The sequence below is a fragment of the Panthera onca genome, chromosome C2 (assembly GCF_046562875.1).
Source record: "Panthera onca isolate mPanOnc1 chromosome C2, mPanOnc1 haplotype 2, whole genome shotgun sequence".
Lineage (NCBI taxonomy): Eukaryota > Metazoa > Chordata > Mammalia > Carnivora > Felidae > Panthera > Panthera onca.
In genome coordinates, this window is record NC_138347.1 from 3,353,967 (window position 1) to 3,367,903 (window position 13,937).

Consider the following 13,937-nt stretch of genomic DNA (forward strand, 5'->3'; position numbering starts at 1 on the left):
TCACACCGCGCAGACACATCTGCGAGCAAAGCACAGTTCCTGTCCCCCCGTGAGAGCTCGGGGGCTCTGGGGACTGCCAGACGCAGCCCCCGGATGCACAACACTACAAAGAAAAAGTACAGTACCCGTTTCTGTATAAGAATATATTATTTAAAAGACAGTTTAAAAATAAAAATTCTGTACAGCATCATGAATTCCGCTTTCCTTTTTTTTTTTTTTTTTTTTGTATCAGTGAACAAAACAGTTCTTAGAAAACGTGGTCTCGTGGAGTCAGGCGCTCGGAATGAACTTCTCGCCCGCGCGGACGGCTCGCGAGGCTCGGCCAGCCTGGTCCAGAACCACGGCCCGCATCGTCCTGCCTCCTCCAGGCTCCGTCTGCTCGGAAGAGGGAAAAGACCTACTGGTTTGTTTTCGTGGGGGCTGAAAACGTGCGGGCACAATCAACATCGTCACGGGAGGACGCACGGGATGTTTAAGGACTGGACACACGGCTGAGCACATTTCGGCCAAATGAAACGATTTTGATCCTTCTCCTGAACCACTAAAAAATAGGGTGTGGCCGAAACACGCAAAGCCAGTGTTTCCCGAGCGCTTCTGATGGACCGGCATGTTGCTCATGGAAGGGGTAATGACCGTGTGATTATCTCGAGGCCGGAGATGAGGGCTCTGAGGCTCAGAGAGGCTGAGACGCCTGTGTGGGTCTCTCAGCTTGTGGTGGCTGCGCTCAGTTTCTCGGACGCCAGAGCTGGCCACTGCCCCCCTGCACCAAACAAGACGCAGGTTCCCACACCCCGCGCCTGGAAAGCTTTGTCCCGAGAATCTCTCCAGGGGTCCTTCAGACGAGCGTGTGCCAACGACCTTACCACGCGGAGGCCGAATGAGCTTGGTTTCCCTTTGACACGGACTAAACGAACAGCTTGCGTCAGGGGCACAGGAAAACGCTCACGGCGACAGACGCAAATGCTTTATGTTTGGAAAGATTTTAAAACGTGCTTTTCCTTATAAGCGGCACATAGGCTAATTACTGATCTTTGGCTATCAACCCAAGCGTGACCCCCCCCCCCCCCCTTCTTTCAGAGCCTAATTCTAAGAATTATAGGCCAGGAATAAAAGTCTCACTTTACTGAAAAACCATCCGTCTTTCAGGGGCGCCCGGGTGGCTCAGTCGGTTAAGCGTCCGACTGTTGATTTCGGCTCATGTCGTGATCTCACGGTTCGTGAGTTCGAGCCCTGCATCGGGCTGGCAGCGTTGAGCCTGCTTGGGAGTCTCTGTCTCCCTCTCTCTCTGTCCCACCCCTGCTTGTGCGCACGCCCTCTCTCACTTTCAAAATAAATAAAAAACATTCCAAAAACTTTAAAAAACCCATCTGTCTTTCAGATTTCTGCCCCCACCTTTTTCCTTCCCCCCTCCCAGAGATTTTCAGTGCCGCCCCGTTTTAGGCTCTGAGTTACCATGTGCATCGAGACGTCAGTTCAGAATAGCACCCTCTTCTCTGTTTCTCACATCACTGCTTTTCTCTCTCGACGACGACGACGTGTCGGTGCCCCCCGCCGTCAAGCTCTCCGTCTCCCTCTGTAACCGGGACAGGTATACAGAAGGCGACGATCAGGTCCCAGGAGACCGTGAGGACCTGACTGTCTGCTAAGGTGCTTCCTGTTGACTGAGACGCTAAGGTGTGTAACTGAGGCCGAGGTCCTCGGCCGCGGTGTGCCGAAACACACGCAGCTGCACGTCGCAGACACGGCTCTGCGAGCGAGCCACCTTCCTAGCTGTGGGAGGCCTCCCCTTCTCGGCCAGCGTCCGGAGCTTGGACAATGCACTCACGGTGTCTGCCGAGCCCGGTGGCCTGGCGGAAGGGAGCACGGAGCCCGTCCACCCTTTCTCTTCTGGGGGGGGGGGTCTGTCCTTTCTGGGGGTAGGGAAGCATCCTGGAGGTCCCGGGGGCCCCCACTGGGCGGCGGGGCCTGGGACCTTCATAGCGACGGCTGGAGTGTGCTTTAGCGATCCTGTCGGGGCCCCGCCGGGCACACCTGCTCTGACATCGCTCTCTGTACCATTTGCTCTTAGCCTCTGGAGTCTCAGGACCTCTCGGGGACCTTGTAGTGGAGGGATCCCTCTAGAAAGGCCAGTCGTGGGACGCCCATCGACCAGCAGGCACCTCCTGAGCACTGACACATGCCCAGCGTCACACACAGAGCAGTTTCAGGGGGCGGTGAGGGCAACACGGGGCGCCTGGGAAACCGCTCAGCGCTCAGTGGGGCTCGGGGGTTCCCGGCGGCAAGGTGGGGGGACGCCATGACCAGGGAGACCCGACTGAAGTGAGCGGGGGACGGGACGGGGTGCGTGACGCTGGTGGAGGCCAGACCAGGACAAAGCGAGAGGCAGCAGGGACACCGGAGAGGAGGCGGCGGGGGGCTGAGGGGAGGCACACCCTGGTGGCTGGACGTCACGCAGGGGAGGCCCGTGGGGTCCCCGAAGCAGAGACGTGCACACGCGGAGGCCCTGGGGCGGTCAGCCCACTCGCACGCTTTGCAGGAAGCGTCTGCGCCGGTTCTGCCCACGTGAGCTGGACCTTCCCTGCGAACCGTCCCGTCCTGACAGCGACCTGGGGCCACGCCCCGTCTCCCCGACCCCAAGGGGGCTGAGCCGCCGTGTGTGAGAGCTCCAGGGTGCTTTCCCTGTGCCGCGGGGAGCGCCTCCTTCCACCACCCTCTCGCTCAGCAAGGCCAGCCCCAGGGCTGGAGGATGGGGACCCGAAAGGGGCCAGGGCGCGGCTCCGAGGGGGTCTGAGATGCCGCGACGCCCTGGCCCACCCGACTGCAGCACAGCTTTTGGGGACGATGTGGCCCCTCCGAGGGGCGCGGGCCATCGGGGGCCGTTTGGTTTCGCTGAGAGTAGACGCTCCCCGGTTTGCCTGGGTCTGGACTTCGGGGGGTGGTGGTGGAAATGAGTCCACAGCGGCCCCTGCAGGGGTGCCCGGCTCAGCCCGTCCCCGGGGAGGACCGCGTTTCCTGCCCGGCTCGCTTTACCTCTTTCACGGAGTCATCTCTTTGTTTCAGTTCCTCGTAACGGTCTCTGGATTCCCAAAGGGGCCGCAGCATGAGTTCCTCGACCACAGGGAAGAGCTGGGAGGGACAAGAAGATGTGTTCAGTCTGTCTTTCCACGCGGCCGCGGCGTCCGGGAGGCCAGGTGTCGGGTCCTGCGTGGCTCAGTGGCTCAGGCAGTGAGTCAGTCCCCTGCACCCTGTGGAGCTCTGGGGTCCCGCCTGCAGCAGGGTCCACGCTGACCCGGTTCTGAGGCCGTCGGGTCAGTGGCCCCTGCAGACCCTCCCACCTGCCCCGGCCCACCCACCTCCGGGTCCTGCTCTGCTTCTGCCCTGTCCCTTCGCACGGACCTGCCCTCCACCTGCCCGTCCCCCAGCGTCCATCTTCCACACGCCAGCCTCGCCTCTGGTCTCTGCACAGCCGCGGTGGCCGGAGGAGACAGGCCATTCCCGCGGCAGGGCCTTGGCCGTCCGCCTTCACGCGGGCCATCCTGCCATCCCGGCCCCACGGAACCCTGCGCACGTAGCTCTGGGCCCCGGGATGCCTTCCGTGCCTCCCCAGTCACATCCCGATCCTGCTGCCGGAGGGGGGCAGGCCCGATGTGGCAGCGCTGTGCCCCTGTCCCCGCTGGCCGTGGCGAAGGCCCAGAAGTCCGTGAAGGAATGTGCAGGAAGGCCAAGGCCCCAGAGAAGCAGGAGTGAATGGGGTTTAGGGAAGGGTGTGCTGAGGCGGTTCTGGAAGGCTGGCGGGTGGGACGGGGCCAAGGCCAGCTGAAGGGACACAGTCAGAGGTGGTTTGAAGAAAGGGGAGGACCAGGAACTGGGGGCCATCCTGCACGACCGGAGTGCTAGGGAGGGTGGGGGACTGTGTGTAACGAGGCGGGCAGTTTTCCCTGCATCGTGGGCAGTGGGGAGCCATGGAAGGTTCGGGAAAGAGGCAGAGATAGTCTCCTTGCTGAAATCTGCTTGGGGATGGCCGTGTGCCCGTGGATGGGGCAGGTCAGCAGAGGTGCCCTGGGAGTGGAGGGCAGAGGGGGGCCCCAGGGGGCAGGGAGGCCGGAAGACCGGGAGGGACAAGACGGCGGGGGACGAGAGGGTGTTCTGGGCGTGCTGGAGGGGGGCACTGAGCAGGCAGCTACAGCACGCTGGTGCGTGTGTGCACGTGTGTGCTTCTCAGCGCGACGTCATTCAGCATGCGGTGATGGTCACTCACCTTGGTCACCATTTCAAACATGGGGATCAGGACAAACTTGATGAACCCAATTTGGGCCGTGGCTTTGGTCACTTTGTCCCGGTCCATGAAAGGGGCCACGGGAAGGCCTTCCGACTTCTCGCGGTCGCTCTGCAGGGAGGCAACAGCCCGAAACGTTGGAAAGCGCGGAATCTGGGGGGCCCCGAGGGTCACCGGCCTCAGAGGGCAGAAGGCAGGTTAACGTGCCACCGCCAGCCAGCCCGCTCCGTCGTGGGGACGTTCACAGTCACCAGGACGGATGGCGGGAGCTGGGCAGGCAGAGCCGCGCCGTGACGACAGGGCGGAGGGACAGGGTGGAGGGTGGGGGGTGAGTCGCCGGGCGGCTCTCGGCTCTCGGCTCTGAACCCGGGGTCCACCGCGCTGCCGTTGCGAGCGCCTTACTGGCCCTTCCGGCACCTCCCGCGTGGGCTGGTTGGTCTTCTGTCTGAGGGCCTCCCCGGGCCTCAAAGCGTAGGCCGACCTGCTTGGTGTCGCCCGCCCCGGGGGAGCCTCCCCTCCTGCCTCTGCCTCTTCCCTTTCAGGCCGCTTGCCCGACGCTGCCGCCCCCATTCACTGCTCTTTCGTGGTCCCCGGTGGCAGCTGTCGACGCTACTTTGCAGGCTGTGGCCGTCTTTCCTCTCGGATGTGCACCTGCCGTGAGGCTTTCTGGGGGCCGGAGACCGTCCGCTCCCGTCCACTCGCCCCCTGGGCACGCCCATCCCCCTTTCCAACACGGGGCCCCCGCAGGGGGTTTGGTGGCACCGGGACGCTCTCACCTGCATGAAATACTCTTCCAACAAGCAGTCCACCCAAGGTTCTGCAACTGCCATCGGACGCACCTCGTTGGAGATATCACAGCATTTTATCAGAATCATCTTCAGCTGGAAGACAGAGGGGGGGATCAGGCAGCGGGGCCCGGAGCACGTCCCCCTGCTGCCGTTTGGGTCTGGACTTCGTCCTCCCCGGAGACCAGCCCTCCGAGTCTGGTGAGGTTTGCGCGCCCAGTGGGCACTTCAGGAGACCGGTCGGGCCAGGGCGTGTGTCCCTGAGCCCGAAGGCGGGTGCCTTCGGGGCCGGCACACGACCGTCCCCGGGAGTCACCGATGTCCTGGGCCAACGTGTGGGCCGGCGCTCAGGGTGTGACGCTGACTCAGCAGGCGGTGCTCCCGGGCACATCAGCTCGGGGCTGCGGGCCCCGGCCTCCCGGCAGGCGCAGGTGGGCCAGGCGACTCGGCAAGGCTCTGCTCGGCTCAAACCCTGGCACGGCCTCAGCTGAACCTGGGCTGACTCGGCTGCCCCTGTCCCTGTCCCCTTGTCAGTCCCCGGGAGTCGATCCCGGCCTTCCTTGTCTCCGCTCAGGTGACTCCAGAACACAGGCCATCACAGGGCTCTGCCCGGCAGGCCTCTCGGGGCAGCGGTCCGACGCCGGGCCCGGGGCACAGGCTGGGTGCTGCCGGGCTGCGGGAAGCTTCCAGGCCCCCAGGCCCGGCCGCGCGGAGCTCGTCAGCATTTGGGCCTCCTCCCCTCTACCTCCCCCAGCCCTTGTGCACGAAGAAGTGGAGATCTGGGGGCTCCCCGGCCAGGGCACGACCCCCTGGTCTGTGCTGCGGGCCGCCACCCCTCGCCCGGTGTGGGGGTGGATGGAACCCCGGGGACCCGGGGCCTCTTCCCCACGGCCCCCTGCTTGGACGGTTGAAGGGAGGGAGTACAGGGGTGATGGTCACTCTGTGCGGCTCATGGTCTCAACACTGGCAGCAGACGTGTGGCCTCTGCCCTCCAGGGTCTTTCCTTACGTTTCAGAGGGAAAACGGAGGCAAAGGGGGCACGTCTACTCGTCCCTCTGTCTCCAGACGCACTGCCCTCACCCTGCCGTAGGGCCAGGCGGCCCCTCCCACATCTGCTGGTTTTCGGGAGCAGGGACACGGCTCCCACATGACTGCATCTCTCTGCGCCCTGTCCCCAAGAAGCGATGCCTCGGGAGGCCCTGGCCCCTGGGGACATTTTCTCCTGCCGTGTGACTTCTGCAGAACGCGAGGTCCTTCCCCGCACACCTTGTGTATTAGCTACGAATCAGTTTTGGGGACATGACGTCAGACGGGCGGCCAGATCTCAGAGGGCTTCCTTGTTCATCAGCTTCCAGGGACAGAAAGTGACCATCGCTTTTAAAAAAGAGAGAGCCAGAGAGAGAGAGAGAAGGCCGGAAAGCAGGCCTAACGCCCAGACAAGGCTCAGCAGAACCCCTTTCTCCGAAGACGGGGAAGGGTGTTTCCACGTGTTTCTCTTACGAAGGGCAGGTGGGGTGCAGACCCAGGCGGGCCCTCCTCACGGTGAGGCTCCCTGCCCTTCTCTGCACAGCTGGCCCTGCTCTTGGAGGGCCGGGCCGGGAGGGGTGCTGCGTCCAGAAGCTGGTAATTGGGGTGCCCGCCCGGAAGCTGGTAATTGGAGTGTTTTCTGGGGCACCGCCTTCGTGGGAGAGCCAACTTTATTCTCGGGACTGAGCGGGATGGATTGCTTTTCCCCACGTACCACCTTCAAATCAGAAGGCGGCACAGGAAGGACAAAAGCTGCCTTCAACCGGAAGACAGGCCCGCTGGGGGCTGCCCGGGGAGAGCTGGACGCTGCAGGGCAAGGTTCAGGGTTTTGGGGTCTCGGTGTCCAGTCTGGGCCGGAGCGTAGGACGCGTGCACCAGGGCCCCCAAAACGGGTGTAGCGATCTACTTACGAGGGTCACATGCTGTTCGTTGCTGTAGTCAAAATTCTCCATTTTTTCTTTGAAAGAATCCATAATTTCTGCGTGTCTTGCCATGTCAGTGGCTAGAATCAGAGTGATCATCCCCTGGAAAGTGAGAGCAAAGCGTTAGCCCCGGGCGGAATCCCGGCAAGGACCCAGCGAGCGCCGGCTGGGCACACGGCCCTTCCCCGGGTCCGGGGCCAACTCTACGTGTGCGTCTGCACAACACCGTCCTCATTTGTAAGATGAGAGGCCGCCTCCCGGGCCGCAGCTGGCGAGTGGAGGCTGGGGGTTCAAGCCCACCCGTGCGCTGCAAATGGGCCCCGAGGGCCGAGTCCGGGAGGGGGCAGGCCCATCGGCTTGCAGATGGTGGGCTCGGCGCTGGGCTTCCCGGTGATGACGGTCGGTTTCGACTGAGCACGGATACTTCCCCTCAATTCAGGAATCCAGATCCACGGCCGTTCCTTTCACGTCCCGTTGCCGGAGGTCAATCGCCGATCTTCCAGAAGTCTCTTTCCCCTGTCGCGTCTCATCTGTACGTGACTCTGCGTGCACACTGCGTGGGGGTGGTCAAAGCCCGCTTGGATTTGACAGCGTCGTTCTACTAACACATTCGTAAGCGAGAATGCGATGATTCTCTAACTACAAATACCTTACTACCTTGGTAAGCAAGGTACTCGATGACAAAATATTATTAAAAGTCGGGCTGAATGATTTCACGGTCAGGAAAGTGTCATGTCTGACGTTTGACAAGCCTCGTGCGTCCCCATGGCGGGCAGCGTGAGGGAGGCGGGTCCCCTGCTTGGGGACGCTGCTCTGACCGCTCCCGGGGTAGGAGGGCAGGGCACACACTAAGGGGACCCGGCTGCTTCGCTTCTCCGGGTCGCTCCCCACAGGAGCTCCTCACCGGCAGCCCTCGGGGACTCTCTACGGCTCGCCCCTTCCCACGCTGGAGAGGAAGACACGTCAGGGCTCATCCCAACAGCTCGCGGTGTCCCTGGCAGGCGGCTCCAGAACATGGAAGAGAGGCCAGAAAGCCCATAGATAAAGGGGACATGGTTGGGCCGGAAATCGGCGACTCGATGGGGACTGTCCTTCGGCACTGGCATCGGCTCTGAGCTTCCACGGCAGATGGAGGGACGGTGTTCTCTGATGAAGTGCAGCCCGTCAGACCTCCAGGAGGGACAGCCCGGGTCCCAGCGTCTTTAACAGGTGCACCTTGAAGCGAGGCCCCGGGCACCCAGTGGGTGAGGCTGTCATCCGTGGGACAGCAGAGTAGGGTGCCTCACCGTGAGGGTGGCTCCCTGTGCGCGTGTCCTGGGGCTGCCACATGAGTGCCGCGTGCCAGGTGACAGGGAACCACAGCGGGGCATTCTCTCCCAGTCCGGAGGCCAGAAGTCTGAAGGCGCCGGGAAAACGTCCTTCCTGACTTTTCCTGCTCCTGTGGCCCCGGGTCACTCCGGCCTCTGCCTCCGTCTTTAGGCCAATTTCTCTTCCATGTATCTGTCTCTTCCTCTGTCTCTTCTAAGGACACCTGTCACTGGCTTTAGGCCCACCTGGGTAGCACCAGCTAATCTCACGCAGAGATCCTAACTTAATCACCACCGCAAAGACTCTTTTCCAAATAGTCACATACAAAAGGTTCTGGGGGTTAGGAAGTGAACATACAGTTTTTTTTTTGGCTACCATTCAACCCATACACTCTTCCGAGAGATCATTCTGGTATCTTCCCTCCCCTGAAAACATCAGAGGGTGGTGCACAGAGCTGTGCTCAGCGTGGGACCTCCTGCGTGGGAGGGGGCATTACCTCCAGCGAGGTGGACGTCTGTCTCAGGACAGGAGGGCGACAGAGGCCTCCCCAGGGTCTCTTATGTGAAGTGGGTGGTGGGGCCGACCGGGTCAGGGTGGGGCAGGGGGAGGCAGCTGGGGGGCAGGGGAAACAGTCGGCTAGGTTGGACTCAGCAGGTGCACCAGGGCCCGCACATCCGCACGGTGCCCCTCACCTCTGTAACCCCCACTCTTCCGGGCTGCAAGCTGGAGAAAGGACAGATCTCAAAGGCTTCGGGTGAAACACTGGATGTGAAATGCAGGTCAGTGGGGTCCCGTGTGTTTATGCCGAGGGCGCGCCTCTCCCCGGAATGCCACTGGCCTTGGTGGGCGAGGGGGGGGTGGGTTCCCCAGGATCCCTGGTGGGACCAGGGGCTTCTGGGGCCTCGGCCGCTGGCGGGAGGGGCTCTACTCCGTGGTTGTGCTCACCACCTCCCACTCTGCGGTCAGAGGGCCCCTGCACGCACCTGTCTGATCTGCTTGAACCCGTCCGGCTGCACGTTGGTGAAGATGTTGCACTCGGGCTGGGCGAGGATCTGAAAGGCCACGGCACAGTGGTGGTTCTCCAGGGGCGAGATGTCATTGTAACGGACGGCCAGCTCCGTGCGGGCGTTGATCTGGTACCTGGCATCGCGGGAGAGAGCAAACGGAGCCTCGGGCACCTGCGCTCGGAGGCGGCGGTGCCCGCAGAGGCTGGAAGGCAAGCCGGGCGTGCCCTGCAGGTGCCGGGGACTTGCTCCCCTGGGCTCTCTGACTCTGCCGCCCCTTTAACGAGACACCCTCGAGGTCTTAGAATCCCGCCGAGTAGACACCACCAACACACCTCGACTTCTCCCAGTCATGCCGCCCCGAAGGGAATCTGTTCGAGCCCCTCGCAAACATCGGCATATGCAAAAGGCAGACGTTTGGGAGAAGAACCAAGATGTGTTCTGAGGTCAGAGGCTGCGGTTAAGGCCTGTGCTGTGCACATCATCTTGAGTGTGAAATGCGGGAATGGGCGCTCATGGTGCCGGCCTCCTCTGAGGAACACGGACGTCCACACCGTGGAACCCACTCCCGTCCTGACGGAGGCCTGCCGTGAAAGCCGCCGGCGAGTTCCCGGCCAGATGTGATGTCACCGCACAGACGCATCTGACCGGGAGGACAGGTGCCTCACTAGGGATGCGAACGGGCGCCACGCGGCCCGGACCTGATGGCTACATGGGGTGGACTCTGTGCCTCTGCCCCCCACCCCCGGGGTGGGAGCGGATCACCGATCCGGCCAAGCTTGGCCTGTCCTCCTGGCCCCCCACGGCGCCTCCCCGCCCCCTGCTGGCCTGCACTCCTTCTCTCCCTCAGTCCTAGTCTCTGCCCCGTTGCTGCTGGACACAGGCTGGGGAGTGAGATCCGGGGAATGGGCATCCTGTGCGGGTACTGCCCCCGGCTTCGGGCGGAGGGGAGTTTGGGCACCACCACGGCTCTGCCTGTGCAGAGGGACACGCAGGGTCCGGAGCAGGACCGCAAAGGAGGGCGGCGGCCCCTCGGGGTTTGGCGACCTGGAAGGGTCTGCCCCGGGGGGGCCCGAGGCCCTGGACAAAGTCCCAAAGTGGGAGCCGTGTCCTAAGCATCTGAGCCGGGGGTGCTGGGGAGGCCTTTGCCGCAGCCCCACCTCAGAACTGGTCTGTGCGTGAAGCTGAAGAGGTCACCTCTGACAACCAGAGAGCCCTGGAGAAGGAAGAAACGAGAGAGAGAAAGATGGTGTACGTACGTGTTGTTGTACCCTGGGTGATCCAAATCGTGACAGATGGCTGCCGTCATCAGAATCAAGATATCCATTTGGGAAAATTTCTCCTGGATCAGAGAGAGGGCGGGAGGGGGTGAGGAGGGGGCTGGAATGGGGTGGGAGAGGCGGGACGCGGGGAGGACGAAGTCCCCTAGCAGCTGGCCTGTGGGGAGGACCGGCCCGCTCTCTGGGGCGGGGCCGGGAGGGCGGGCCCGCACCTGCCCGGTGCCCCGCCCCTGCTCGCCGGCTCACCTGAGGACAGCGAGGGGCGAGGTGGCTTCCCTGGGAGGGTGGGGGAGCCCGCGCCCTGGGAGGGGGCGGCGTCCGCGAGCGAGGTGCCCCCGCCCCCAGCAGGAGGCCCCCAGAGACGCACCTGGAGCCGGCAGAGCCAGATCATGCTGTACATCATCTGGGTCACGCAGAAGCAATGCCGGAAATTGTGGAAAGGGTTGTTTCTGTAGTTGTCGTGCACGCAGAGCTGGAGAGACAGAGGCCCCGGCTGCTGGCACGCAGCTGCCCGCCCTCCCCGCCCTGCACACCTCTCCTCCGATTTCACCAGCTGGCTGGCGTTTCGGATGCGCTCTGTGAAATCCTCGGCCGACCCAGAGGCCGGCTGTGTTCCTGTGCTTGCTGGAGGTAAGGACGAGTGGCCCGGGGGCCCGAGGACGCCCACTGGCCTCCCTGTGGCCTCAGAGGGCAGGTGGGGAACAGGCTTCCACCGGGGCTCACGGACTGAGGTGCCCCCCGAGGGGCTCTGAGGGGCCACGTGGGGATGTGAAGCCGGGGGAAGGGCTGGGGGTTACGGGAGGGGCTCCGGGTCCCAGTCACCATCACCCGTTTTCATATTTTCATATTTGACATTTAAGCTTTTCCTACTTGGTTCCGAGCAATCTTTTATTAAAAAAGAAAATCTATTGTGAAACACACATTCACACGCTCATACGCGTACACGCACTCTGCTCTCTGCACACGCACTCACACACACACACCTGCACACTCACCCTCCCAGGCCGCTTCACCGGCCCCTCCCTGGTTCTCACTCTCGCCGCCAGAGCAGGGGTTTAGGGGGACTGAGTATTCTGGCAGGAGACAGACGGACACTGGCCACCTGTTCTCACAAAACTCTCCTGGGAACGTCGCCTCCGTCCGTCCAGGAAGGTGCCTGGCCGGTCTGTTCCCGAGTAACAGGAAGGCACTGTGTTGTTCAAGAGGGACGTGAGGGGCCCGCACTCACCAGCCATCTCCTGAGCGTGACGGGGTGGATGGAGAAGTCTCGGACCAGGCCCAGGTCATGGTACATGTGCTCTAGGCAGCTCAGCATCTGGAGGCACAGGGGAAGCAGGCGGTCAGCGGCACAGGCGAGCCAGCCCGGCACGGCCCCTCCGGAGCCCTGGGGGACGCGCGCAGGGCCGGGGCCTGTCCCTACAGGATGAGCTCTCCCCTCCCGGGAGGCCCGGAGGGAGGAGCCGTGTTGACCGGGGCCGGGTGGGGGGCTGTTGTCTCAGGACCCCTAGAAGGACAGCGATCGGGTGAGAGGGAGCACCCCCAGATGACCGTGTCAGCGGCGACGCGGTGAACTTCGGCACACGAGAAACCGTCTCCCGAAGGGCATCACAGGCCGGGGCACAGATCCCCCGGACGCAGACCCCAGAGCAGGTGCGTGTGCAGACACAGAGGCTGAGCCTTGACGGCCTGCATCCCACACGTGCTCCATTTTGCCCTTCGGGGGCCCGCTGGGACCCCACACACATTTTAATGCGTTAATTACGGGGTCTGGAAGGTGAGCTTCCTGCCCCGAATTCACTTCACTTCACTGAGCTGTCTTCTGTAGAAATCTCAGGCTGAAGTAGATTTGTTTTCAGTCCCAAAGAGGATGTGCTGTCATGGTGGCGATCTATTTAAATACAGCTCCGAGCTCTGGAGCTCATTAAACCAGGGAAGAAAGATTAAGTGATTTTTACAAAGTGGGAGTCTGATAAAACGGGCTCTGATTTCCGGGAGGCAGGTCTCTCAGGGTGACTGGAGACGCGCAAGGCAGGGATCTCTAGGCATCGCCTGGCGGCCCGGGGCATGACATTGTGCCCTGCCGCCGTGCCATCGGCCAGCCTCCTGGGGCCTGCACGGCCACGCTCCCCGGCTGTCTGTGGTCACGGTGTGACCACCTCCTCCCAAACGGGCGTGTTATGGACTGAACCGTGGCCCCCAAATCAGTGAATGGAAGCTCTAACCCCCTACGTGACTGTGCAGAGAGCAGGCCTTCAGAGAGGTCATCCAGGCTAAATGAGGTCACTGAGGTGGCTCTGATCCACCAGGACCTGTGTCCCCGCGAGGAGAGGAGGTCAGGACACAGACATGCACGGAGGGACGACCGCGTGGGGACGTGGGAGACACCAGCCCTGCCCACGCCTGGATCTCGGACCTGCGGCCTCCAGGATGCGGTTTGAGTCGTGGCTGCCCGAGCTAACACAGAGCATGCCACCCCAAAGCCATCTTCCCGGCTACGCAGTCCTGGGAGAGCCGGCAACGTCCTGGAACGTCCTGGAGGCTGACCACACACCGGTCTTCCCCGAGGGGACAGGATGGATGCAGATAGGATAACGTCCAGGGCGCCAGGTTTTGGAAACTGGAGAGCGGCAGGGGTCCGGGGCCCCTGACGGGTCTGCCTGTGGGGGGGCGGGCGGGCGGCCTTCCCATCGTGGATGCGTGAATCCTTCAATCTCCCCACGAGGCGGCGTGGCCTCCGTGGCCACAGGGAGCCCTGCGCTCGGTGAGATTCCGTAAGAGACGGGCGGCGAGTGCCCGTGTGCACGTGGGCGCTTTGCCACCGGGGGCCCCGGCTTTGCTCTCGCTCCCGGTGGGCCGGGGCCAGAATGACTTCCGGGAGCGCCGGCTCTTCTAGAAGTGCTGTGGCAGGGCTCCTGCCCACCCGCGGGAAGCGGGAATCTGTGCACGTAGAGCCACCCCGCTGAGTCCACTCGCCACCCGGTGGGCCCGGCCCAGCCTGGGCCCCCGTTCAGACCTTAGTCCCGACGCTCATCCTCAAGACCCAACTGCTGTTTGCTGGCCACGCCACCTCCTACCCTCCCGGCCGCTGCCGGTCACGCACGGACCTCGCGGGCAAGGCCAGCCTCCTGCCCCTCCAAACGCACGCTCCGGTCTGCACGTTCCTCGGTGGCCGCGTGTCGTCTGGCTCAGTGTTGGCTATGGGACGACCCCTGGGACCCGGGTCAGCACGCGGCGGGGCGGAGGCCTCTCCTGTGTCGGCAAGGACGACAGCACGAGAGCCCAGGCCCTGGAGACACGGACGGCGCCCGCTCAGGGCGCAAAGCCCTCCGTTCCCG

The 13,937-nt window shown here is 63.1% G+C and overlaps 1 protein-coding gene across 3 annotated transcripts in view; it reads right to left on the minus strand.

The window, feature by feature from the left end:
- Window positions 1-200: 200 nt before the first annotated feature.
- The window catches only part of PDE9A (phosphodiesterase 9A), an 88,728-nt gene continuing 74,991 nt past the window's right edge, over window positions 201-13,937 (minus strand). For all 3 annotated transcript variants that reach the window (XM_078452732.2, XM_060640539.3, XM_060640540.3), the window contains 10 exons: window positions 11,831-11,917; window positions 10,970-11,074; window positions 10,582-10,664; window positions 9,302-9,458; window positions 6,999-7,112; window positions 5,053-5,157; window positions 4,259-4,387; window positions 3,031-3,126; window positions 1,453-1,573; window positions 201-375 (listed from right to left, as the gene is read on the minus strand). In XM_078452732.2, the coding sequence (XP_078308858.2) occupies window positions 1,469-1,573; window positions 3,031-3,126; window positions 4,259-4,387; window positions 5,053-5,157; window positions 6,999-7,112; window positions 9,302-9,458; window positions 10,582-10,664; window positions 10,970-11,074; window positions 11,831-11,917 (981 nt within the window). In that variant the 3' untranslated portion in view covers window positions 201-375; window positions 1,453-1,468. The remainder of the gene's footprint in view (window positions 376-1,452; window positions 1,574-3,030; window positions 3,127-4,258; window positions 4,388-5,052; window positions 5,158-6,998; window positions 7,113-9,301; window positions 9,459-10,581; window positions 10,665-10,969; window positions 11,075-11,830; window positions 11,918-13,937) is intronic.